Genomic DNA, 26,969 nt, shown 5'->3' with positions numbered 1-26,969 from the left:
GCCGGCAGGAGAAAATAACGGAGAAAAACGGGAGACGAAGTGATACAGGGGGCCACCGGGAAAAGGTAAGGAAAAACGGGGGTTTCCCGGGGAAAACGGGAGACTTGGCAGCTATGCCCCACCAGCAGCTTAGCTGAGGAATCTCACTCTGCACACGAGGCGGATTGAATTCCGCAAACCCAAAAAGAAGATTGGCAAAATAAATTACTGAACTGTGCAGGACAAATCATTATGAAAAGGGGCAATTGTTTAATGCATATTTTAAAAGCTTTGTGTCTAGATTTTTACATTACACTCGTACCTCGGGTTACGAACACCTCGGGTTACGAACTCCGCAAACCCGGAAGTATTTCCGCCCCGCGTGTGTTCTGCGCATGCGCAGAAGCGGCGCGTGCGGTTTGCACATGCGCAAAGCGTGGCGCTTCGGGTTATGACCATTTCGGGTTACAAACTGCATCCCGGAACGGATCATGTTCGTAACCCGAGGTACCACTGTAGTATAACTTTTAAGTCACTTGTAATGAGATGAAGAAGTTTTTAAAACTGGATTGTTAACTATATAATATTTTATGGACAAGTATAGTAGAATGGAACGAAGAGGGGGAGTGGAGGGAAGTCGACCAAAAATTATGGTTTAATTTGGTTCTGGTTCCCCCCCCCATTTTGTTAATTTGGAAAATCAATAAAATGTTATCCCCCCTTCCCCAAAAAATCCGCAAACCCAAATGCGACAACTGTCTACATGCAAGTTACGGGGATTTGCATTTTGGGTGGGGGCAAGCACCCAGATGGAATGTCAAAGCCTACCCACAACCAATGGAAATTTCAGTGCCGCTTCCCCTCCGGCTTCTGGGATTAAATGCACTTTCAAACGTACCCAGGCAGGCTTAAGGACTAGGAACTTGTTTCGATCCTTTAAATCTCAATTAAAAAACAACAGCACTTTGGAACGACAGCCTGCGTGTAGACACACCCCAGCTTTAAGAACTCTAATCGCCAAGCAAAGGGCCGATCTATCGGAGGTCATTTTTAGGATGACATTATCCAGAACCTGCTACCACCATCCCTGCCTCCTGTTAGATCCCTCGAAAGCCAATCCCTGTGGATCCTCTTGGAAACCAATCGAAGCCCAGGACGTCAGCATATTTACCTTGCATCTGGCCAATGGTTAGATCTTTATCCAGTCTGTCAACACCTAAAAAACGATTCCAGGGCATGGGGAAAGAGAGAGAAGGACGAGAATGTTTTTTTTTTAAAAAAAGTTATTTTGCCCTGCTAGAAATCCTGCAAAGGGGGTGGGGAGGAGAAGAAAATCATAGAGTTGGAAGAGACCACAAGGGCCATCCAGTCCAACCCCCTGCCACGCAGGAAACACCATCAAAGCATTCTTGACATATGCCTGTCAAGCCTCTGCTTAAAGACCTCCAAAGAAGGAGACTCCACCACACTCCTTGGCAGCAAATTCCACTGCCGAACAGCTCTTACTGTTTGGGCGAAGCATAATCCAGAACTTGCTGGAATTGCTGTTTTATTAAGGACGGGGGGGGGACAATTGGCAGGGCTCAGGGATGTTCTCTCTGCCCATCAACTTCAAAAAAAGACGCCGTAAGCCAAATTAGAATACGCAAAACGTTTTTGTACAACCCCCCTCCTTTACAACAGCTGTGGTGGCTGATGGGAGTTGTAGTCCAAGACCAGTTAGCTTTTTTCTTTTTAGTTGTTGCTTCGTTAACAGTGTTTTATGGACAGTAACGTTTTCGCAATGACTTTTTAAAATTTATTCTACGTTATTTATGCTGCATTTGCAATGATCTGTCGTGTTCCGTCACACTATATTTATTTAATGCATGTCAGCCGCTTTGCGATTCATTTGAATAAAAAACAGCGTAGAAATAGAATAAATCAAATCTATTGGCAGAATTGGCACAGCCTTTTGTAAGAACCTGGCCGTTTACCGTGAGTCAGCACCCGAACTTTGGAACTCCCTGCCTATGGAGATCAAGCAGGAGCCCTATCTGTACTCTTTTCGGAGCCTGCTAAAAACATTAAGGCAAGCCTACCATGATGCTTCGAAACCCATGGCGATTTTATTGTTTTTCTGTGTGCTTTAAATTGCTGTAGTGATTTCCCCCCTTGATTTTCTTGTTTTATTCTTCTGGCAAACCGCTTTGATTGTGGGTTTTTCTTTTCCTTTTTAGAAAAGCGGTGTGTCAATTTTATGAAATACAGTGGGACCTCGGTTTCCAAACAGCTTAGTTCTCCATCTACTTGGAGCCCGTACACTGAAAACCTGGAAGTGAGTGTTTCGGTTTTCGAACTTTGTTTTGGAAGTCGAACATGCTCCGTTTTGTGTCCTGAGCTTCCGTTTCTAGTGTTGCGCTGCTAATTTGCGTCCTACCATTTCAACAGAAGTCTTCCATTTCTGACTGCAGTGTTCTGAGGTGATGTTTGGAGCTTATATTTCGTGCTTTTGTTTTTGCATTTTTTTGCGGTTTTGTTTGTGCGCCTTTTTTGTTTCTGCAACTGTGTGGAACCCAGTTCAGCTACTGATTGATTGATTGATTGTGCGACTTCGGAAATGGATAGAAGCAGCGAAGGCAAGAGAACCATTAACATTGTTTCTTGCTTTCATTATAGGGATCTATGGTTTTGTAAGATAGTAAAATTCATGTCAGATTTCTGTTTTAGGGTTTGTTTTTAATCGCTTTTGCATGGCTTTCTATGGCAAAGCGCAACTTAGTTTTGGAAAGCTTTGGTTTTGGAACGGACTTCCGGAACGGATTAAGTTTGAGAACCAAGGTACCACTGTAAATGCTGAATAAATAAAACAGGAGAAGAGCCAGCCATCTAGATGTGACCCTCCGAGTGCTGGCCTGAGAGCAGCCATTCCTCCCTACTCAAAAGGTGATTGGTACCTGGCTGCAAAATGCTACCTGGAAAACAAAAAAACCCTTCCTCCCTCACAGGGCAGACAAAGCCAGGGCAATCTGACCTGTGAACAACACTGCCAAGGAGACTTTCCACAAGGAATTGGGGGGCAGAGTGTCTTTGTTGCAGGAAACCAGGCAGAGGGCCTTCTCGGTGGTGGCGCCCGTCCTGTGGAACACCCTCCCATCAGATGTCAAAGAAAAAAACAGCTACCAGATTTTTAGGAGACATCTAATCGTCAAAAATCCTCCACTCCTTTTTTATTTTTTGCTTTGTTTGACCTCTAATTTTTCCAGTAATTTTAGCTAGCTGTGAATATTATTTCATTAGAATTTGCCAATCTGTTTTTTTTGACGATTATATAACTTTGATCAAAATAGCCAAATCCTGAAAGCAGATCAGAATTGAACCATGTTGAAACTTAAAGGGATAAGGAAATATTGATGCAAAATTTAAGTGTGAATTTAAATAGATGTATATAACTTACACAGGATATGATTGGAAGATTGCTTTTTTCCCCTTCTTCCCCCCCCCATTTTTTCTTTCTTTTTGCTTTTTATCTTTTTCTGTTTTACTCTTCTTTTTTGATTGTGGAATTCTTTATATGTAAAAATGAAATGTCTCAATTTCCTTCACGTTTTTGTAAATTTGTATGGTTTTTAAAGATTGACATAAATAAAAAACATAAAAAAAGATTTTTAGAAGACATCTGAAGGCAGCCCTGTTTAGGGAGGCTTTTAATGTTTAATAGATTGTTTTATTTCATTTTTCTGTGGTAAGCCGCCCAGAGTGGCTGGGGAAGCCCAGCCAGATGGGCGGGGTATAAATAATAAATTATTATTATTATTAATTGTGGGGCTTGCAGAAGAAATACACCTACCAGCCAAAAGCAGCAGCTTGGGAACAGCGCAGTTGAGGAAGAGGTTCGAGAGACCCCGGAACCAGCCATCCCAGTACGTCTCCGTTTTCGCCAGCTCAATCCGCCATGTGTATGCCACATCCTTCTTGGTCTTTTTTTCGGGAGGTGGGGGGGTGGGGTAGGGGAGAGAGAAGACGTCCGCTTTAAAATGCCAGAAAAGCAACACACAAGCGTTGGGATAGCAGTCCTACAGATCCCGGAGGACTACAATTCCCATCATCCCTGACCGTTGGGGCAAGGCTGATGGGAGATGGAGTCCGGAAGAGTGGGAAGGCCGCAATGTTTAACCCAGCCCTGAAGTATCCCAGCCCGGATCCATGGAAGCGTAAGAGGAGGGGAAGCTGGCATTAATATTATTCCAAGCACAACTCAAAGTGTTGGTGTTGACCTATAAAAGGTAAAAGGTAAAGGACTCCTGGACGGTTAAGTCCAGTCAAAGGTGGCTATGGGGTTGTGGCTCTCATCTTGCTTTCAGGCTGAAGGAGCCGGTGTTTGTCTACAGACAGCTTTCCAAGGTCATGTGGCCAGCAGGACTAAACCGCTTCTGGTGCAGCACAACACTGTGACAGAAACCAGAGCGCACGGAAATGCCGTTTACCTTCCCGCCGCAGCAGTACCTATTTATCTACTTGCACTGGTGTGCTTTCGAACTGCTAGGTTCGAACTGCTAGCTGAGACAGAGCAACAGGAGCTCACCCCGTTGCGGGGATTTGAAACTATAAACCGCTAAACCGCTTATGCATCTCCACCCCCATCGCTCAGCCCAGACACTGAGATCCAGCGCCGAGGGCCTTCTGGCGGTGCCCTCCTTGCGAGAAGCAATGTTGCAGGGAACCAGCCAGAGGGCCTTCTCAGTAGTGGCACCCACCCTGTTGAACGCCCTCCTATCAGACATCAAGGAAATAAACAACTACCGTGTTTCTCATAAAATAAGACACCGTCTTATTTTTTTTCCCTCAAAAAACCCCACGGTGGCTTATTTTCGGGGGGTGTCTTATTTTTTCGAGCAGGACCTGGCAACAGCGCGCTGCGCCGAGCCCCAACCCAGCGGGACCCGGTGAGAGCCAGCAGCACGCGCCGTGCAGGACCCGGGGAGAGCCAGGGAGCAGAAAATAAAAACAGCAAGGCTGCCCTCCCCATTTGCAGGAGCAGAAGAAACACCGTGATCCAAGGAGCACGGCCATGTTGGCGGAGCAGGAAGCAGCCGCGGAGGTGGCTGTGAGAGAAGCGGCGGCGGAGGGCCCGGCAAGAGGCGGCTGCACGGGAGCTGCTTCGGGGAGCGCATCGCAAAGAGCCTGGTGAGAGGCAGCTGCGGCTGCAGGTGAAGCCCGTGATCTCCGTGGGCAAGTGCTCTGAGCGCTGCGGCGGCGGCAAAGAGGCGCCCGATCAGCCCGCCTCTCAGCTGATCGTCAGGAAGCCTCCGCCCCCACAAAACACAGTGAGGTGGCCGCGGGGGAAGCACCGAGAGCGCCCAGTAGCGTGGCTACAGCGACAGTGATCCCAGCAGCTGCGGAGGTGGATGTGGGCACGCGCCTAGCGCCAAAGCACGGAGGCGGCCACTGCGAGTGGCATGAAAAGAAGGCTGCCAGCAAGCACGCCGTTGCCTCTTGCCGGCTCTTCCGAAGGCGCTTAAACGCCTTCATTTCCTTGCCAGACCTGGCCCCCCCACTACGGCTTATTTTGGGGGTGTGTTTTATATTTAATCAACTTGTGAAAAGCCTGCCATGTCTTATTTTGTAGGTGCGTCTTATTTTATGAGAAACACGGTATCTGACTTTTAGAAGACATCTGAAGGCAGCCCTGTTTAGGGACGTTTTTAATGTTTGATGGGATTCTCTAGATGTTGCTATACTCTGACCCCATCACCCCTGCCTGTACACCCCAACAACAGCCAGAGGCCCGCGGTTATTCTTCCAATCCTGACAAGACGCCTTCCTCACCTCTGTGTCATCATCCTTCTTCCTTTTGTTCACGGATTCTCCATTTTCGTCTTCCTCCTCCTCCTCTTCCTCCTCTATGATCCCCTCCACAATGGTTTTGTGACCCCCGGGGCTGGCGACACCTTCACACCTGGTTCGAAAGAACAACAAGGATTGATGGAGATCTGGACGACAAGACTCCCAGGTCGATTTGAAACACTCCACCTCGGCATTAACGGGAGGGGGAGAAATACCAGCGTGTTACACAGGAAACTGAAGCTATCGTACCCAATGTAGCTCCCAGAATTTTTAGTTTTGGTTTCCAGGATTCCAGGGGCAGAATGCACTGCTTCCTTCCCTCGGCGAGGATGTGGGATTTCTGTAAAACTCACTGTCTGCGAGTCCAGCGTCATGGACGCAAGACGGGGAGTCTGATCACACAAAACTGGTAAAAGCCAGTTGAGCGGGGAACCTAATAGCAGAATGCTAGAGGCAGGGGTCCCCAGACTTACCTCGCTGAGGGCCGGTGCCGCCAGCGCCGATCGTGCTGTGGGCCGGAGCACGCGCCCATGCACACACGCGATTTCCGGTGCACTTCTGGGTTGTCAGAACACCGGAAATAGCTGGCGACCTAGAAGTGGGCAGCCACGCCACACCAGTGAGAGTGGGCAGCGGGCGGTGGGGGTTGCAGGGGGCCGCATAAATGAGCCTCACGGGCCGCATCCGGCCCGCGGGCCTTAGTTTGGGAAACCCTGTGCTAGAGTAAAAAAACAACTTCAGGGAGGGTTCTAACAAGTACAGTCATACCTTGGATTTCAAACTTATTGGCTCCTGAACAAATCCGCTCCCGGAACCACAAACCCGGAAGTGAGTGTTCCGGTTTGCGAACTATTTTTGGAAGCTGAATGTCTGATGGGGCTTCCGATGGTGTCATGAAGTGCCAAAACCTTGGTTCTTTCGCAAGGCATGCTGGGAAACATTGCAAAGAACTTTGGGAAACTGTTGTGGGAATCTGCCCCTTTTACCTTACAGAAACTGGCCTGAGAACGGAATTCGCACTCCCCTATCCCTCCCTTTGACGTGAATGTTAATTGTGGATTACTGCAGCTGAAATGGGGCAGAAAGAGATGGTGAAAGGCAATTGAAGGAGGCGCAACTTACTGTTTGACTTGGCCAACCATAGAAACCCTGGCAGATTCAAGATTCCGTATCTGTCCGCTCTTTACGCTAGAGAAAGAGAAAAGGAAACAGCCATTAGATGGGGGTTAGTTACTGGCCAAAGAATCGCTTTCCCTACCGGGGGGGGGGGAGGAGAGACACCCAAAATTAAACCAATGGAAAATCTAAGGAACCAAGTTATGGATTGTTTGCAGTATCACCAGTTACATAATATGTTTAAATTAGATAGAAAGAATGGATTTTTGGACCAAAGTTCCCAATTTGAAAAAGAACTCCTGCAAAATAAGAATAAACTTTTGTCTAAAATGTATAATTTTTTTTATTGGAATGGGAAACAAAAGATGAGCTTGTTAAAAACTTCCAGTGACATACTGGGCAATAGATATAGGTCACAATTTAGATCTTAATCTCTGGGAGAAACTCAGGGAAAGCGACCAGAAATTTACAGCATGCTCTTCCTTGAAAGAGAACTACAGTGGTGCTTCGCTAGACGAATTTAATTCGTTCCACGGGTCTTTTCTTATAACGAAAAATTCGTCTAGCGAATCCCATAGGAATGCATTGGAATTTTTTTTTTTTGAATTTCAATGCATTCCTATGGGAAACCGCGATTCGCTAGACAAATTTTTCATAAAACGAATTCGTCTAGCGAGGCAACCTCCGCTCGAAAAATCCTTTCGTTAAGCGGAAATTTCGTTAAGCAGGGCATTCGTTAAGTGAGGCACCACTGCATTTGAAAATGATTCATAGATGGTACTTAACTCCGAGTAGGTTGGCTAAGATTTATAAAACAGAATCAGAAAAGTGTTGGAAGTGTAAAGAAACTTAACATGTAGAATAAGAGAGCAAGAATATACATTTAAAGAAGACTGGAAAACATTTATTGAATATCTGGAAAATAATTGTATGCAGTTGAAAACGCTAGCAGCATTAAGATAAATTCAAAAGAGTAAATAATTTTTCATGGATATAAAAGTGGAAAACTGATTTGAATGGCACCTTAGAGACCAACTAAGTTTGTCATAGGTATGAGCTTTCGTGTGCATGCACACTTCTTCAGAAACACTGAAACAGAAGTCACCAGACGAAAGCTCATACCTATGACAAACTTAGTTGGTCTCTACGGTGCTACTGGAAGGATTTTTTTAATTTTTGTTTTGACTACGTCAGACCAACACGGCTACCTACCTGTAACTGATTTGAATGGTTAGAGTAAAATACTCAGGGATGTATGATATGTAAAATGAACCATGGAAAGAGATGAAGGGAAGTTGGAGGAAGTTTGCTAAATGTTTACTTGAAATGGTAAATAGGGAATTTAATAATAATAATAATAATTTTTATTTATACCCCGCCCTCCCCAGTCAAAAACCGGGCTCAGGGCGGCTCACACCAATAAAATTACAATAAAACATAAAAAGCAATTAATTAAAATACAGATTAAAATACAGTATTAAAATTTAAAATGCAGCCTCATTTTAAGTAATCCATAAATCCAAGCCATGAGGGAGGAAAAACACAGGGGTCAGACTAAGTCCAACCCAAAGGCCAGGCGGAACAGCTCTGTCTTGCAAGCCCTGTGGAAAGATGACAAATCCCGCAGGGCCCTGGTCTCCTGTGAAAGAGTGTTTCACCAAGTTGGGGCCAATACTGAAAAGGCCCTGGCCCTAGTTGAGGCCAATCTAGCCACCTTATGGCTCGGGATCTCCAGAGTATTGTTGTTTGTGGACCTTAAGGTCCTCCGCGGGGCATACCAGGAGAGACGGTCCCATAGGTACGAGGGTCCCAAGCAGCATAGGGCTTTAAAGGTCAAAACCAGCACCTTAAACCTTATCCTGTACTCCACCGGGAGCCAGTGCAGCTGGTAAAGCACTGGATGAATGTGATCCCGCGGCCGGGACCCCGTAAGGAGCCTCGCCGCGGCATTCTGCACCCGCTGGAGTTTCTGGGTCAGCTTCAAGGGCAGCCCCGCGTAGAGCGAGTTACAATAATCAAGCCTGGAGGTGACCGTCGCATGGATCACTGTGGCCAGATCAGGGTGAGAGAGGTAAGGGACCAACTGCTTGATACGGCGGAGATGGAAAAATGCCACCTTAGCTGTGGCTGCAACCTGCGCCTCCATGGAAAGGGAGGCGTCGAAGGTTACACCCAAGCTCTTGACAGAAGGCGCTGGCACTAATTGAGCCCCTGCAAGAGATGGGAGTATATATATATATAGAGAGAGAATCATTTTCCTAGTAGAGGAGAATGTAAATGGGCTCCCTTTGTGATGGGCTGCGTAAGATGCCTGCGTAAGATTCCCCTTTACCTCCATTCGATGGCATTCTCCAGAGATTTGAATGTCTTCGGGCGACTCCGAAGGAAATTCTGCATGCTGTTGAGGGCATCCATGGCCGTGCCTACGAACAAGAAGGGGTGGTGGTGAAGCAAACCAGTGTTTCGCAGAGCATAGGATGTCCAAACCTGCATAACTGTGACTGGGATGAAATCAAGGGAGCCGATTCGTACTCCTCCTATCCTTATACCCCCCATAGCAGTTTTTCTTTTTGAATCATGAGGTCTAGAAACTTACTTAGCTTTCTTAAAGAAGGGTGGCAACTTAAGCTGACTGAATACGCACAGCTTGTGGACCTAACATATAGAAGAAGAGAACAAGAACATACGTCTAAAGAACATTGGAAAACGTTTACTGAATATATTGGAACGCTGGCAGCATTAAGACAAATTCAACAGTGTAAACAAGTTTTGATGGGTATATTAATGGAATACCGAATGGTTGAGCGCAGGCACGTCCAACCTCAAGTTGCCTACGATCTACCAACAAGTATCAAAAACTGGCAGTGATCTACCACCCTCCAAAGTCATTTAAGTTTATGAAACAAATAAATGGATCTTTATTTCACAGATACAGTAGTGATGTTTGGATATCGTTATGACAGATCCAAATAGCTACTAAATGGAGAAGTAACTAAACAAGTGAGAAAAGTCAAACTATATTTTTTATATTAGTTTGCACAGATCCGAGGAGCCAGCTTCTCTCTCTCTGTTAATTCTTTCCCTTCCAACTTGCTTCCTTCCTTCCTTTTCTCCTCCATCAAAGGGAGCTGCACTGCTGTTCCTGATTCTGATCCCCATCGGGAAAGCTAAGCTGGTTGTACATTGCTGGTTTAGTGTATGTCAGACATGTTCAACCTGTCTACCGCGATCGACAGGCAGATCGCCGGGGTGCTCAAGATCGGTCGCGGGATTACAAAAAGAGATCGCCTGTGTTCTCCTGATCGGCCGCGCCACCCCCCCCCCCGCAATGTCCCATCGCAGCCGCAGCTGAGAAAGCCTGTCTTCCCTGCAGCGGTTGCAGAGTGTTGGAAGGAGGTAGGGCGGGCGGCTGACTGTTGCATGAGCGATTTTATGCACCCTCCCTCAAAAAAGCTCAACAACTCTTGCCAATCCTGCCCCCCCCCAAAAGCTGAACAATTCTGGGCAATCCCCCCCCCCAAAAAAAGTTCGACAATGGGTAGATCACTGGCAGTTTTATTATACTGGGAGTAGATAACAGTATCAAGAGAATTGGACATGCCTAGAATCATAGAATCGTAGAGTTGGAAGAGACCACAAGGGCCATCCAGTCCAACCCCCTGCCAAGCAGGAAACACCATCAAAGCATTCTTGACATATGGCTGTCAAGCCTCTGCTTAAAGACCTCCAAAGAAGGAGACTCCACCACACTCCTTGGTAGCAAATTCCACTGTCGAACAGCTCTTACTGTCAGGAAGTTCTTCCTAATGTTTAGGTGGAATCTTCTTTCTTGTAGTTTGAATCCATTGCTCAGTGTCTGCTTCTCTGGAGCAGCAGAAAACAACCTTTCTCCCTCCTCTATATGACATCCTTTTATATATTTGAACATGGCTATCATATCACCCCTTAACCTTCTCTTCTCCAGGCTAAACCTTCTCTTCTCCTGGTGTATGTAAAATTTGCAGGGGTTTACGAAATGCAAATTGAACCACGGAAAGAGAAGGGGGGAAGTCATTGACATTTAAAGGTTGTTTAATGACTATTTTAAATTGCCAAGTAGAAAACTTAATAAAAAATAATACACAAAAAGAAGAAAAACTGCTATGGGCATGTCTGGAGGTTAGCTTTAGTGGAAATAAAAGAGAATGGGAGGCGGATGGTGTTTTCCCAGGTGGCCAGCCTATATAGAGGCAAATGCTGGCCTATTATGCCCGGCAGCGAGACTAATGGCCGAGAAAGAGGAATGGAACCAAGGGAACGAGTGCTAAGTGACGCCGACTCTTACCTTCCACTACGTCAATCACGCAGAGGCCCAGCAAACTGGGCACCAGGTTGGACGCTGCCGAGTGCACGGCAATAGCCCCGCCCATGCTGTGGCCAATCAGCATAATGGGCGGGGCGAGGTCCCCGTACATGGCTTCCACCACGCTTCCGACGTCCCTGCAAACAGAAAGGCACAAGCTGGTTGGCTCCTTCCTGCGCACGGGATAATACTTGGAATCACAGAATTGTCGAACCGGAAGGGACCCCGAGGGCCATCTAGTCCAACCCGCTGCAATGCAGGAATCTTTCGCCCAAGGCAGCGCTTGAACCCACGACCCCGAGATTAAGAGTCTCCTGCTCAACCCCCTGAGCGATCCCTTATTTACTCGCATGGGCAAGAGCTCAGAGGCGGAGCATCTGCTTGGCACACAGAAGCTCCCAGGTTTAATCCTTCGCGTCTCCCGGTAGGCGTGTCTGAAACTATGGGGAGCTGCTGCCAGTCAGTGTTGGAGACACAGAACGAGATTGGCTAACGGTTTGCTTTTGTTCTCTATCTTCCAGTGCGAGGGCAGAGGACCATGCCATGCATGTCACCTTGAGCTCCTTGGAGAAAAAGGTGGGAGCCACTGTTTCAGCTCAGCTGGTTGCAGCAAGGCACTGGCAATGCCAAGGTTGCGGGTTCGATTCCTGCCTATTCTACCTGCCTATTCTTGTACCGGTATTGCAGGGGGTTGGACTAGATGACTCTTCCAACTCTATGATTCATTCATATAAATTAGCATACAAATACAATGGTACCTTGGTTCTCAAACGCCTTGGTTCCCAAACACTGAAAACCTGGAGGTGTTCCGGTTTTTAAACGTTTTTTGGAAGCCGAACATCTGATGCGGCTGTTGGCTATTGTTTCCAGGGCGCCTGCACAAATCAGAAGCTGCGGCTTGGTTTTTGGACATTTCGAAAGTCAAACGGACTTCTGGAACGGATTAAGTTTGGTGCTTTTGTTTTTGCTATTTATTTTGCATTTTTGTTTTTGAGGCTTTTTTGGATAATTTGTTTTTGTGACTGTGTGGAAACCGGTTCAGCTACTGACTGAGTGATTATGTGACTGCAGAAATGGATAAAAGCCCCCCCCCCATCCAAACAATGACTATCACCAGTGCAGGTAAGGGGGGGGGAAACAATTTTTATTTTTATCATCTACAATATTGTCTTATTTATTTCACAATACGGTACATTTATTATTGCTTTCATTTTATGGATCAATGGTCTCATTAGATAGTAAAATTCATGTTCAATTGCTGTTTTAGGGGTTGCTTTAAAAAGTCTGGAACGGATTAATGCATTTTGCATTACTTTCTAAGGGAAAACATGCCTTGGTTTTGGAACGCTTTGGTCTTGGAACAGACTTCCGGAACGGATTAAGTTTGAGAACCAAGGTACCACTGTAATTCTTTTTTGTTTGGCTGCTTTCAAGGAGGCAGAAGCGAGGGCCTGTTTGTTGTCACCCAAAAACGACAGTCATTTTCCAAAGTCTGCACCGTATAATACTAAGGCAGAGCCTGCCAGGAGAGGCAAGCGGGGGCACCCACATTTTCTGTCCTGGGGTGCAAATTGTCCCTGAGCACCTATGCTTCCGAGGGAGAAGAGGAACCACACCAGCTTTCCCTCACATTCCTCAGGAGCTTGACACCTGTGAAAAGTTGGAAGGCGATCTCCTCGCACTTTGGTTTTGGAGCGGACTTCCAGAACAGATTAAGTTTGAGAACCAAGGTACCACTGCACAGAAAACTCCCATTTTAGGCATGATCAAGGCAGATCACTGAACCCAGAAGTGACCCAGAAACATCATAAAGACATCACTGAAACAACAATAAACGGCCGAATGGGATGTTTGCAGGCTTTTTTAAAATGGATTTCCGGTTTCATGCAAATGTGCGATGGCATGGAACGCAACCCCTGTGCCGGCTGGGAGTTACCTGTAATTCATAAAGTACTATATAAGTACAAACAATCCTCACCCATTTTGATCTTTCAAATAAGTTGGCAAAAAGCAGTATTGTCTTCCTAAAGGTAAAAAGGTAAAGGGACCCCTGACCATTAGGTCCAGTCGTGACCGACTCTGGGGTTGCGGCGCTCATCTCGCATTATTGGCTGAGGGAGCCGGCGTATAGCTTCCAGGTCATTTGCCACTTCTGGCAAAGCAGAGCAGCACACAAAAATGTTGTTTACCTTCCTGCTGGAGCGGTACCTATTTATCTACTTGCACTTTGACATGCTTTCGAACTGCTAGGTTGGCAGGAGCTGGGACCAAGCAATGGGAGCTCACCCCGTCGCAGGGATTCGAACCGCCAACCTTCTGATCAGCAAGCCCTAGGCTCAGTGGTTTAACCCACAGCGCCACCTGCGTCCCTAAAGGTAAAGCTTCCTAAAGGTAAAGGACCCCTGACAGTTAAGTCCAGTCGAGACCGACTCTGGGGTTGTGGCGCTCATCTCGCTTTATTGGCCGAGGGAGCTGGCGTACAGCTTCCGGGTCATGTGGCCAGCATGACTAAGACGCTTCTGGTGAAACCAGAGCAGCGCACGGAAATGCCGTTTACCTTCCCGCTGTAGCGGTACCTATTTATCTACTTGCACTTTGACGTGCTTTCGAACTGCTAGGTTGGCAGCAGCTAGGACCGAGCAATGGGAGCTCACCCCGTCGTGGGGATTCGAACCACCGGCCTTGCAATCGGCCAGCCCAAGAGGCTCAGTGGTTTAGACCCAGCGTGTCCCCATAAGCCTGTACCACGGTGAAGATACTGCATTGGTCTCTCTTAAACAAAACCCGCTTTGCTGTTGGAAAACAGATGCCTAGATTTAGTCCAGAAAGATGCTCGGATGAAAGGTAGGCTAGATTATTTTTATTTATTTTTTAAAAGCGAGTTAGCAACAGCAATTTGTCAAAATCTCTCGCTCCAGGCCATTATCAGGGGGAAGTCTTTACAGAATGGCTCTCTCCAAGACCCCGGCGCTGACGCACGAACGTCGCAGACTGCTGTGTTGGGCAGAGCTACTGCTTTAAGACCAAAAGGGAGCAGGTGGCTGCCGCTGGTTTCACAGATGGCTGCCCTGCAAAGTGGCAAATGTCCCTGACAGCGTGAAGGACTCTGTCACCTTCGCAAGGCAGCTATGCCAAGCTGGAGACTCAAGAAAATAAATTTGCAGGGTGGGTAAGATGACCGAATTTCAAAGAGCCTTCCCCAAGAACGGCTGGGCTACACTAAGGGCAAGGTAAGGTAAAAAGTAAAGGACCCCTGGACGATTAAGTCCAGTCAAAGGTGACTCTGGGGTTGCGGCTCTCATCTTGCTTTTAGGCTGAGGGAGCCAGCGTTTGTCCACAGACAGTTTTCCAGCTCAGGTGGCCAGCAAGACGAAACCGCTACTGGCCCACAGAAGACCGTGGCGATTGCCAGGGCGCACGGATACGCCGTTTGCCTTCCCGCCGGAGCGGTACCTATTTATTTACTTGCACTGGTGTGCTTTCAAACTGCTAGGTTGGCAGGAGCTGGGACGGAGCAAAGCGAGCTCACCCCGTCGTGGGGATTCGAACTGCCGACGTTCTGATTGGCAAGCCCAAGAGGCTCAGTGGTTAGGGCCACAGTGCCACCCACATCCCTATCATGGTAAAGGTAAAGGATCCCTGGATGGTTAAGTCCAGTCAACAACAACTATGGGGTTGTGGTGCTCATCTCGCTTTCAGGCCAAGGGAGCCGGCGATTGTCCACAGACAGCTTTCCAGGTCATGTGAGCAGCATGACTGAACCGCTTCTGGCACAACGGGACACTATGACGGAAACCAATTTATCTACTCGCACTGGCATGCTTTCAAACTGTTGGCAGACAAATGCCCAGACCAAGGATACTTTTTAGCATGGAGAGAGTTTTATCCCTTTGATGGATGCTTAAGGACCAGTCTCAGGTCTTCCAACTTCACCCTTAAGTCCTTGTCAAAATCAAGAGCACCTCGAAATGGGTTGCGTTTATACAGTTGAGAAAACCAAGCACAGCAAGGCTAGATTACGGAACAACCTACTTGGACATGGTCTCCGCGGAGAGATCATCTGGGTTCCTAACTTTCGTCTCACCTGCAAAGGAAAGATTTCTTTTACTTTATTTGTTTGACAAAATTCATATGCTACTGTATTCTAGCAAAGCCTATTTATTCTAAATGAAACCTCAAAGCGCTGCACAAAAAGGAAGGCTGATCTGAACTTTCCTGTTTAGGAAAGCATTTGACCAACTGAGCTGTTGCCAAGACCTGCTGTGCGCAATGTTAATGTCTGCTTGTTTTATTGAATTGTGCGTGCATTTTTTTTTAAGACTTCATGTGTCTTGGCAATCGCAAGAGCCTTTTGAGTGAACAGCGTTTATTCCAACGTTTTTGGAATAAAATAATTTAACCACACTAGGTGGGGCTAGATTGCTCGATATAATCTTTTAATGAATCCTTCGGAGAGAACTGCCATTTATATTTAAGGTCAGGGAGTAGAGGGGGTGGTTGGCTGTGGAGCGGGGAAAAAAAAGAGAGCCGCCTTTTATTTCTGAAAGGATTCCTTACCATGTCCTCTCAGATCCAAAGCCACGATCCGGCACTGGACACGGCTGATGATGGCAGCCTGCAAGGAAGGAAAAGATTTCATTTATCCCTTTTAACAGGGCTTATATACGGTTTAATCACCAATACCTGCAAGGCGTTTACAAAAGTACAATATGAACTATTGGGAAATAATTTATAATAAATTGAAAAAAAAATGTTTAAAAGCAACACACACACCCCCCAAAAAAACAAACCCAGAGGACTTTCTTTTGGGGATAATTCAGGTGGAAATTCCCAGGTGTCAGAAAAGGATATTAATGTATGCCACTACTGTGACCTGTGTTCTGTTAGCCCCAAAATGTAAAATGAGTGAGGTCCCAGCCAAAGAAGAAGGGCAGCTTAAACTGATGGAATATGCGCAGCTTGCAGACCTAACATAAAGAATAAGAGAACAAGAACAACATACGTTTAGAGAAGACTGGAAAATGTTTATTGAATATATTGGGGGGGGGGTTGTGTACACTCGAAAACGCTGGCAGCATTCAGATAAATTCAACAGTGTAAATAAGTTTTGATGGATGTAATATTGGAATACTGAATGGTTTATATAAAATATGCAGGGATTTATGTTATGAAAAATGAACCATGGAAAGAGGAGGAGGGAAGCATTGAAATTTTAAGGTTGCTTAAGTGAAGATTTTAAATTGAAAAACAGAAACTTTAATTTTATTTATATATAGCACAATATGAACGATCCACTCAAAATAATGATTATAAAAAGATCAGACATTACGCCGACCTTAAAAAGTCAAAATGTTAGTAAAAGTACACACACACACCCCTGCATTGCAGGGGGTGGGTCTAGATCAGGCTTCCTCAACCTCGGCCCTCCAGATGTTTTGAGACTACAATTCCCATCATCCCTGACCACTGGTCCTGCTACCTAGGGATCATGGGAGTTGTAGGCCAAAAACATCTGGAGGGCCGAGGCTGAAGAAGCCTGGTCTAGATGAAGCTTGGGGGTCCCTTCCAATTCTACAATTCTATGATACATGTTGAAGCACTTGTCAAAATTACACGCCGGGGAAACTTGCCTGAACAATAACAGATTTTTTGGCAGGTGCTGGAAACAGGAGAGCGAAGGCATGCTTAATATCAATGGGCAGGGAGTTCCGAGGATCGGTTCCTTGCAAGCGAGGAACGAGCATTGCGTGGCAACTGTCAGTTTGGGATGCGGCCAGTTTGGAAAGCCAACAGAAGCACCTCACCTCCCCCCCCCCAGAGGGAGCGTTCCGGTCCCGTCGACCGGCCGGGGGGTGGCCTCGGACAAAGAGGAGCAGCGTAAAGTAGCAAGGAGGCCACGCCAGGAATATGAAGCTAAGGGGGTTGGGGGAGAGAGTGGGAAAACAGTGGGATTGGCAGACGGCCAAGTCCCTCGCAGGGCCTCCGGTCTTTTAAGTAGTGAAGGGGGTGTGTGCAGCGGGGACAAGGCGACCCACTTAAAAAAGAAAAGGCTGAAATCGGGACAAGGTGACCCACATCCCCAGAGCAGGGAAAAAAGAGAATTCTGCAGACCCAAGCTAAAATCATTCAAGTACACATAGGAGTCCCAGCCCCTTGTGATGCGTCTCTTTCTGTTTGGAATAATTTATTCTGCAGGTTTTAACCTAGCAGTTTGAAAGCACATCAAAATGCAAGTAGATAAATAGGAACCGCTACAGCGGGAAGGTAAACAGCGTTTCCGTGTGCTGCTCTGGTTCGCCAGAAGCGGCTTTGTCATGCTGGCCACATGACCTGGAAGCTGTACGCCGGCTCCCTCGGCCAATAATGCGAGATGAGCGCGCAACCCCAGAGTTGGTCACGAGTGGACCTAATGGTGAGGGGTCCCTTCACCTTTTTATTTTTTAGCTGCTCATGCTACTCAGGGGGAGCTGTAAAAAAGGAGAATACGAAAGCACGGTTCTCAAGAGTGCTACAGACGCCACCCAGACCCCCTTGCTTCAGAGATTTCAACAGGTTCAGCCAGGATTAGACGGGCTAGAAACCTGATGAAAAATTAAATCGGAAAGCCAAGGTGCTTCCAAAACCGAATTCTGTGTTGAAGAAATTTTGTTCATCGCTATTTCCTTCCCACCTTTCCCCCCAAGGTGGCGTATGTGGGTCTTCTCCCCCTCCTCATTTAATACCCACAACAAGCCGGTGAGGTAGGTAGGCTGCAAGGCAGTGAACCAGCTCAAGGTCCCCGCCCAGTGAGCTTCACAGCCAAGTGGGGATTTGAACCCTAGTCTCTCCCAGGTTCGAATCTGACACTCTCACCAATACGCCATACCGGAAATGCCACGGTCTGCGGCTCCAGTGGAATGCCAGTAAATTTAAAGCTCCTGGTGTGAAGGCCTTAACATTTATTTTACTTATGTAAGTACTGCTTACTGCTTAACCTTTTTTTAAAACAAACAAACAAACAAACAAACAAACAAACAAACACCTATCTATGCAGTTTACATAGAGTTAAAATAAAAAATTTCCTTCCAGTAGCACCTAAGAGACCAACTAAGTTTGTCATAGGTATGAGCTTTCGTGTGCATGCACACTTCTTCATATACACTGAAAGAGAAGTCACCAGACCCTTATATATAGTGAGAGGGTGGGGAGGGGTATTCCTCAGAAGGGTGGTGGGAATGGGGGATTGGCTGATAGGTGTGGTAAACCTGTGGACGACTGTTCAACAGGTTTACCACACCTATCAGCCAGAAGACTGTTCAACAGGTGTGCATGCACACGAAAGCTCATACCAATGACAAACTTAGTTGGTCTCTAAGGTGCTACTGGAAGGAAAAAAATTTATTTAGTTTCTACATAGAGTTAAATATTCATGAGAAAACGCCAACAAATTTAACAGATTTTGGAAACAAGTAGGCACAATAAAATGGTCCAACTACCGGTATTAGGGATAAGCAGGCAGAAATAAGGGGATTGCGATCTACTGGGCGAGTGCTCAAGTAGAAATTAGGTCAAGAGGATGGTTGGGGCTGTTCCGAAAATTGCCCCTCCTGCTTTCCTGAATACTTACAAATCCAAACAACTAAACAGGAGGAAGATCTTTCTGAGGGTAGGAGCTGTTTGAAAGTGGACTCTCCTTCCTTGGAGGTTTCTAAGCAGAGGTTGGATGGCCACCTATCATGTATGATCTAGCTGAGATTCCTGCATTGCAGGGGGTTGGACTAGATGACCCTTGGGGGTCCCTTCCAACTCTACAATTCTGCAACTTTCAACTCTTGGCATTTACTGGAGACAACCACCTGCATGCCAGCTGCTCCTTAGATCTGAACAGTGATTGCAACCTTTTGTGTGCAAGATGGGAAGGGTGGAAATAGGGAAAAAGCTCCAGTCTTTCCCAAAATAGAGGGGGGGAGGGATGTGCACCAGGCACACTTATGAAAAATAAGCGCCCTGCTGCAAAGACTATGATGCTTCGCGATTTGTTCCTGCCACCTAAACAACATATGTTTGGAATCGCAGTGATTAAGCGGCACTGAGGCTCCAAGGCGGGTTTTAAAAATAGGCCTTTTGTTCCTGGAAAATCAACTGGGTGGCAAAAAACCAGGCGCACCCGGCAGCGATGGAGAATGCCCGTTGAAAAGGCTCCCAACAGCCAAGGAGACAAGGGATGCCTGCGGAGAAGAGTCTGTTTCAACAGCAATTGCGGAAGCCATTATGGTCTCCAACTTTTAAGCCAGGGATGGGGGAGTCTGTGGCCCTCTGGATGTAGATGGACTCCAACTCCCATCATCCCACAGGCCATGTTGGCCCGGGGCTGATGGGAGTTGGAGTCCCAACAGCCCCTGGAGGGATCCAGGTTCCCCCTTATTTTACTTTATTGAGCCGGAGGAATCCAAGGAAGGACAAACAGGGGGCTGTGTTGAGGGAATTTCTGCAAGCCAGTAGCGGCGAAAACCTAGGCATGTCTGCTCAGAAGAAAATCTCATGCAGGGCAATGTGGCTTGCTACCAAGGTAAGTGGACACAGGGTCGCTGCCTTAAGCCAGTTCAGAATAGCCATGCTAAATCGGATCTCCCATGCAATGTTCTGCTTCCACCAGTGGGCCAAGCAAACAAGAAGCCACCTTAAACCAAATCAGGTCATTGTTCCATTGAGATCTGTATTGTCTACCCTGGCTGGCAGCAGCTCTCTGGGGTTTAGGACAAGTCTCTCCCAGCTCTGCTAGGAGATAGAGGGGAAAGTGAGGCAATTGGTCCATTTACCCTTGACTTCCCTGACCAGGGACCCTTCTGGCTGGGGCTGATGGGAGTTGTAGTTCGAAAACAAATGAGGACACTAGCGTAGGAAAAAAACCAACCCAGGGCTAGCTTAACTGGGAACAGCAGCAGCTTATAGAATTGTAGAGTTGGAAGGTTGGAAGAAGGGCTCCCTAGGGTCATCTAGTCCAACCCCTTGCAATGCATGAATCACAGCTGCAGAATCCCTGAAAGGTGACCACCGAACCTCTGTTATCTCCCGCTTGGACTACTGCAACGAGCTCGACATGGGGCTACCTTTGAAGGTGACCCAGAAACTACAACTAATCCAGAATGCAGCAGCTAGACTGGTGACTGGGAGAGGCCGCCGAGACCACAAAACACCCTCATCGTTCAGCCCGGACACTGAGGTCCAGCGCCGAGGGTCTTCTGGCGGTTCCCTCCCTGCAAGAAGGGAGGTTACAGGGAACCAGGTAGAGGGCCTTCTCGGTAGTGGCACCCGCCTTGTGAAACGCCCTATCAGATGTCAAAGAAATAAACAACTATATGACGTTTTAACTGCTGCCATAATTGTATTGTTTATAGTTATATTGATGGTTAATTTAAATTTAATTTTATTGTGTTTCTGATTTCTTTAGTACGGTATGTGAGTCTGGTCTGGGACCGTAAGAATAAATTCAATTCAAATATATGACGTTCAGAAGGCATCTGAAGGCATCCCTGTTTTGGGGAAATTTTAATGGCTGATGTTTTAGTGCATTTTTGGCCTTCTGTTGGAGGCCGCCCAGAGTGGCTGGGGAAACCCAGTCAGATTTTTTTTTGGGGGGGTTAAGAAAAATATAGGATTATTATTATTATTATTATTATTATTATTATTATTATACCTCCAACGAAGGAGAGCCTTCCGAGGGGGCCTGTCCCACTGTCAAACAGCTCTTGCCCTCCCAAAGTTCTTCCCGGTGCTTAGTCAGAAAAAATATGTCCCTCACCACAAAGCTCAATATTGGAAGATGCAGGACAAACTGAAGAAAAGTCTTTTTCATGCAGCGCAGAGTTAAAAGGGTGGGATTTTGTGTTCCTGCCTGACTGGAAGGCTCTTGGGAGCGCAATAATGACTCTATGCTTGCCTGGACGGAGAGGGATTCGTGTGTGTGTCTCTGTATAGTGTTCTGCCCGGACACTGAGGTCCAGCGCCGAGGGCCTTTTGGCGGTTCCCTCGCTACGAGAAGCCAAGTTACAGGGAACCAGGCAGAGGGCCTTCTCGGTGGTGGCGCCCACCCTGTGGAATGCCCTCCCACCAGAGGTCAAAGAGAACAACAATGACCAGACCTTTAGAAGGCATCTCAAGGCAGCCCTGTTTAGGGAAGCTTTTAATGTTTGATAGATTTCTGTATTTTAATGTTTTGTTGGAAGCCGCCCAGAGTGGCTGGGGGATCCCGGCCAGATGGACAGGGTATAAATAATAAATTATTATTACAGTGGTACCTCTACTTACGAATAACTCTACTTACGAATGTTTCCTACTTATGAATGGAGCTCCGTCCGCCATCTTGGATGCGGTTTAGATAGGATTTTTTCTACTTACGAATTTTTAGATAGGGTTGCTTCGACTTCGGATTTTTTCTCCCAATGCATTCCTATGGGATTCAACTTACAAATTTTTTCGACTTACAAATGTGTGTTCGGAATGTATTAAATTCGTAAGTAGAGGTACCACTGTATTATTATTATTATTATTATTATTATTATTATTATTATTATTATTATTATTATTATTATTATACACCAGGCATCCCCAAACTGCAGCCCTCCAGATGTTTTGGCCTACAATTCCCATGATCCCTAGCTAACAGGACCAGTGGTCGGGGAAGATGGGAACTGTAGTCCAAAACATCTGGAGGGCCGCAGTTTGGGGATGCCTGTTATACACCAACACAATCTCAGAGTGGTAAGATTCCAGGGGGTTCAACGATCTTGCCTCCTTGGAATAAAGGTCAGCGGAGACTGTGGTGTCTTTAGGATGTATGGTTTTCTCTTCAAGCCCTATTGCCAGCCCTGCAACCAGATCTCCTTCTCACTGGAGATGCTTCTACATTCACAGCAGGTGCCCTGCTCTCCGCAGTAGCTACCACAGCCTTTAAAAACAAGGCATGCTATTGTGCTGGAAAAGCCACAACGTGCAATAATGCATTGGCTTGCGGCCATCAAGCCGCAACATGGATTCTCATCCCGAAGGAGGCTTTCCAGGTTTATTCTGTAAAGGCGCCTCGCAAGCAGAAGGGGCTCCGTAAACAACAAAGTATTAACCACAGGAAAAGACGTGCAAATCAGCTGTTCACTTACGGTAAACACAGCCCAGGAGAGGGCAGAATGGCCTCCGCCGTGTAATAGGAGTAAGACGGGACCCTCGGACCCACTCTTGTAAATTCGAAAAGTGTATGAACAGTTAAGGACATTGTAACCTTCTCAAAATAAAAAGAGGAGGACCTCTGAGTTAAGATGCAAGCTGCAACGTTGCCTGCGCCTCCCAAGAACACACTGTCACTCAGTCAACAGGACATTTTTTTTTTTTACGCCCAGAAGACTTTGGCACCGTCCTTTGGCAGTGCTGAATCAGTTCAGTGCCACCCAAAATGAGCTCAATCAGGGAAACATTTTGCAAACACCACCGCCCAAGGCCATCTGCCGAGAGGGGGAGGGCTGCAGCTTCTAAACAGGTGGCCTTATGGCTACATGCGCAACAGAGGACCCTATAAACCAGGATCTTTTTTAAACTAAGGAAGGGAAAAGGATATATCCTTGCCGGAGTCGCTATCAACTACAACATCCTCCATGGACTCGAAGTACTGGCTCCACGGGACAGCAGAATAATCGCGCTTCCTTCCAGGCCTGGAAAACAGAGACACAAATGCTTAAATATTGCACCTGGGTGGCTTAAGAAGTATTTTGCTGTGTGCAGGAGGGCCCTTCGTGCCAGGGTGTGACGACAGCTTTGTTCTTGCAATTTAAAAGGAGAAGAAAGTTACAGCCTATTCCTTTCATGACAGATTGGATTCCCCCGGGGTACCACAAAATCATCCAGGCTCCATCACTGCACATCTTTTGCCAGCAACTCAACATCTTTTTCATTTACTAAAGAAAGCTTTAGAAATCCATACTGGTGGATGGTGGAGTCAGGCAACAGAAATAACATCACAGGTTGGCATACAGACATTTCACAATCATCCTGGGACTGAGTATAAGGAAGACTAAGATCTACACCTGGCATAGGCAAGCTCAGCCCTCCAGATGTTTGGGGACTGCAATTCCCATCATCCCTGACCACTGGGTCCTGTTAGCTAGGGATCATGGGAGTTGTAGTCCCAAAACATCTGGAGCAGGCACACCCAAACTGCAGCCCTCCAGATGTTTTGGCCTACAACTCCCATGATCCCTAGCTAACAGGACCAGTGGTCGGGGAAGATGGGAATTGTAGTCCAAAACATCTGGAGGGCCAAAGTTTGCGGGTGCCTGATCTGGAGGACCGAGGTTGTCTATGCCTGATCTACATCCAGCAACCTGCAGCCTTCCAGATGTTGCCAGACTACAACCCCCATCATCCCTGGCTGCTACCCATGGTGACTAAGGTTGATGGGAGTTGGGGGTGCGTAAGAACAACATGCTGGATCTGACCAATGGCCCATCTAGTCCAACATCCTGTTGTCACAGTGGACAACCAGATGCCTGTGGAAACCTGCTATCAGGATTCGAACACAAGAGCCCTCTCCCCAAAGGGTGGAGGGATGCATCAGGGGCTGTGAAGGCCAAACACATTCCATACAAATAAGGTATTCTATCAGATTTCCGGTACACAGGGGGCTAAATCTCCTTCACTCACAACCACATATTCCAGAGCTTCACCTGAAACTACTCCAGCCAGGAAAGTGGCACTCACCTAATTTCTCCCCTACAGCAACACCAAAACAGTCTCGCCTCGAGCATTCTTTTTACCGTGCAGGCAGAAGCGGAGATTATTAGTTCAAGGCGTCCTCCGTCCTCCGAGAAGCTGCTCAGGTGTGCCAGAAGCATAGCCAGTTGTGGTGCAGAGCAAGCTTCCCCAACCTGGTGCCCTCCAGATGATTCGGACTCCCACAAGGCTGCTAGGAGTTAAGCGTCGAAAACATCTGGAGAGCACGGAAATTGGGGGAAGGCTGGTCCAGGCTGGTTAGCTGTTCTCACCGCAAAGAGGCTCTCCAAAGCCTCGGGTGGAGATCTTGGCTGGCTCTGCTGCCAGTGTTGTTGTTTTTAATTGCTTTCACTGGGGAGTGGACCTGGGATGGCGTGTTCAAGCAGCGAGCTACGGCCCCTCCCAGAGAGACGCCTCCTGCCGTCACTTTGCATCTTCCATGCACAGTGGGTTTCCTTCAGCAGTTCCCCACCCAGCCATCCCTGGCAAATGGCCAGCAAGCGCCACAATATGGTAACACCGTCCTCTCCTTTCCCCCCCTCACCCCTGCCCCCAAACGCCACCTCTTTGCAAGCTGGGTTCAATTCCCTCCTTTTTGCAAGCAGCACAACCCAGCGATCCCTCACGGCCCCCATGCATTGCTTGCGCTTGATGAACATCACCTACCTCTGATGGAATCTCATGCACCAAATTCTCCTCAGGCTCAGGCACGACCCCCCCTTCCCCCCACCCACCTCACAAATTCTCTGAGCTGGTTGCTGCCTTGAGGTTGCCCCTATTGCAATGTGATTTTTACAACATATACAATGGAGAGGTGCATTAAGCTTTCACATCACAAACGATAGCCTTGTGGTCAGGGATGGTGGGAATTGTAGTCCCAAACATCTGGAGGGCTGGAGTTTGCCTATGCCTGCAAATCCTTTGAGTAAGGGTGGAGAAATTCCAACACCCCACGCCAGAAGCAGCACTCAACCTGAGCTTTCACGTCTGGGGTGCACCCACAGCCTTCAGAGCACCTCCTTGCATGCATAAATTCAGCCCTGCTCATGAACCAACCTTGCAGAGCAGGTGAGGTTTATTTCTCGCACGCTCTCAGCCATCCAGCCTCCAATGGGGGCAGGGGCGGGAGTGGGAAACTAGGCTGGCCTACCCTGCAGGGCTGTGGCACGCAATGCATTTCAGAAAACACCGTATGAACACCGCAGCTGTTGTTATCCACCCTTTGAAAGCAGGCGTTTTACACACTTCCGCCCTGTCCTTTGGGGCGCTGGGCCCCTCATTAATGCAAACCCCTTCATATTGTTGTTGTTGTTTAGTCGTTTAGTCGTGTCCGACTCTTCGTGACCCCATGGACCAGAGCACGCCAGGCACTCCTGTCTTGCACTGCCTTCATATTACACATCACATAACCCCTATTTGCTGTTGGCATCTCTCTGACTCAGGAGACAATGGAGGAGTGTGCCTTTGGGGTTATGTCAGACGCCCATGATACACACACACACACACACACATATATATACATATACATATACATATACATATACATATACATATATATATATATATATATATATATATATATATATATATATGTATACCCACATTATAAGACACACACCCCAGGCTTCCACTGAAAGCAGAGAGCGCCCCCTGCCCCCACCTTCAGAGCCCCCACCAAACAAAAGACTCCTCCACCCACGCGTGTTCTGGAAAATACCCACCCCCACCCCCAAATAAACCCTGGGCAAACCCCTCCCCTCCCCATTCATCCTCCCCCCAAACCACGCCCCCTCCACTCAGCGCCCCCTCCCCCAGCCGCATGACGTCACACCTTTCTCTCTCTGGTCCCCCGCGTGACGTCATCACCCTCCCGCGTGACGTCACATGCCACCCCGACCCCCCCTCTCCCCCACTGGCATACCCCATGCGCATCTTGGGGAGGGCCTGGCCGCTTCCCCCGGCGGGTCCCGGCGGGCGAGGGGGCAGGCGGCCCAGCTGCAGCTCCTTCTCCAAGGCGGACATGGCGAGGGCGGCGTGGAGAAGCGAGGCGGCGAAGGGGCAGGATCCGTCCCCCGCCCTCCCAGAAGGAGCCGCCGGCCAGTCGCTCCCAGCAGCCTCTGCGCGCTCGCGCCGGAAGAACGCCGCCCCGCGCCCCATGGCGTCCTGGGAAATGGAGTTTCTAAAAATTCCAAACGGAAGCGGCCGCGGTGCACCCTGGGAGGCGCCGTTCCGTTTTAGGGAGTTGAGCGAGGCGGGGCGGCGCAGTAGAGATATTAAACCTGTAGAGTCGCTCTTTAGTTTCCATGATTTAAAATTGAAATATATTTATACAGTACTTTTTCCATTACAAATCTTCATATTCCATTGAATGCACTCATATCAATCATCGACTTCCCTTGCCCTCCCTTCCGCGGTTCCGTATATTTATCCATTGTGACTGCATATTCTAATCGCTCCATAAGTTTTATTGTTGTCCTTCCTTAATCATACCTTCATATACAACTACTGAATCGGTTCCATCCCTGCTAACGTTTCAACCTGCAAACATTTCCCACTCTTTTTTAAATACGCCACTCTTCCTGATCTCTTATTCTATAACAACAACAACAACAACAACATTAATAAGTTTATCAACAACAACAATAACATTGATATTAATATCACTATTAATTTAAAATCAATTTTTTATTCTAATAATAATGATAATTAATAAATTCGTTGAATTTGCTAAATCTGCGTATTCCACCAATTTCACCCGCCGTTCCTCTTTGCTGGCATTATTCCCTCTCTCCCTTGCTCTCCATACCTGCGCTTTTGGGTGAAGCAGAGTCGCTGCACCTCAATTGGAATGCTCCTCTAGAATTTTTTCTCTACGGTGCTAGCGAAGGTCCCGCCGAGACGCCTTTCCGTTGCGGCGCCTGCAGCCCCGCAGCGCCCTCTGGAGGTCGGAGGTCGCACCGGAGGCGGC

At 47.5% G+C, this 26,969-nt stretch overlaps 1 protein-coding gene across 1 annotated transcript in view; it reads right to left on the bottom strand.

Annotated features, from left to right (window-relative positions):
- PPME1 (protein phosphatase methylesterase 1) overlaps positions 1–26,595 on the bottom strand; it is a 34,392-nt gene extending 7,797 nt beyond the window's left edge. The window contains exons 1-11 of the mRNA XM_060274048.2: positions 25,923–26,595; positions 22,851–22,944; positions 22,399–22,491; positions 15,821–15,878; positions 15,296–15,347; positions 11,246–11,400; positions 9,254–9,344; positions 6,928–6,993; positions 5,788–5,917; positions 3,809–3,938; positions 1,151–1,195 (exon numbers count right to left, since the gene is read on the bottom strand). Of these exons, the coding sequence (XP_060130031.2) occupies positions 1,151–1,195; positions 3,809–3,938; positions 5,788–5,917; positions 6,928–6,993; positions 9,254–9,344; positions 11,246–11,400; positions 15,296–15,347; positions 15,821–15,878; positions 22,399–22,491; positions 22,851–22,944; positions 25,923–26,158 (1,150 nt within the window). The 5' untranslated portion in view covers positions 26,159–26,595. The remainder of the gene's footprint in view (positions 1–1,150; positions 1,196–3,808; positions 3,939–5,787; positions 5,918–6,927; positions 6,994–9,253; positions 9,345–11,245; positions 11,401–15,295; positions 15,348–15,820; positions 15,879–22,398; positions 22,492–22,850; positions 22,945–25,922) is intronic.
- Positions 26,596–26,969: the final 374 nt, after the last annotated feature.

Source organism: Zootoca vivipara, chromosome 4, assembly GCF_965207765.1.
Source record: "Zootoca vivipara chromosome 4, rZooViv2.hap1.1, whole genome shotgun sequence".
NCBI classification, from domain to species: domain Eukaryota; kingdom Metazoa; phylum Chordata; class Lepidosauria; order Squamata; family Lacertidae; genus Zootoca; species Zootoca vivipara.
This window is presented reverse-complemented; position numbering and strand designations above follow the sequence as displayed.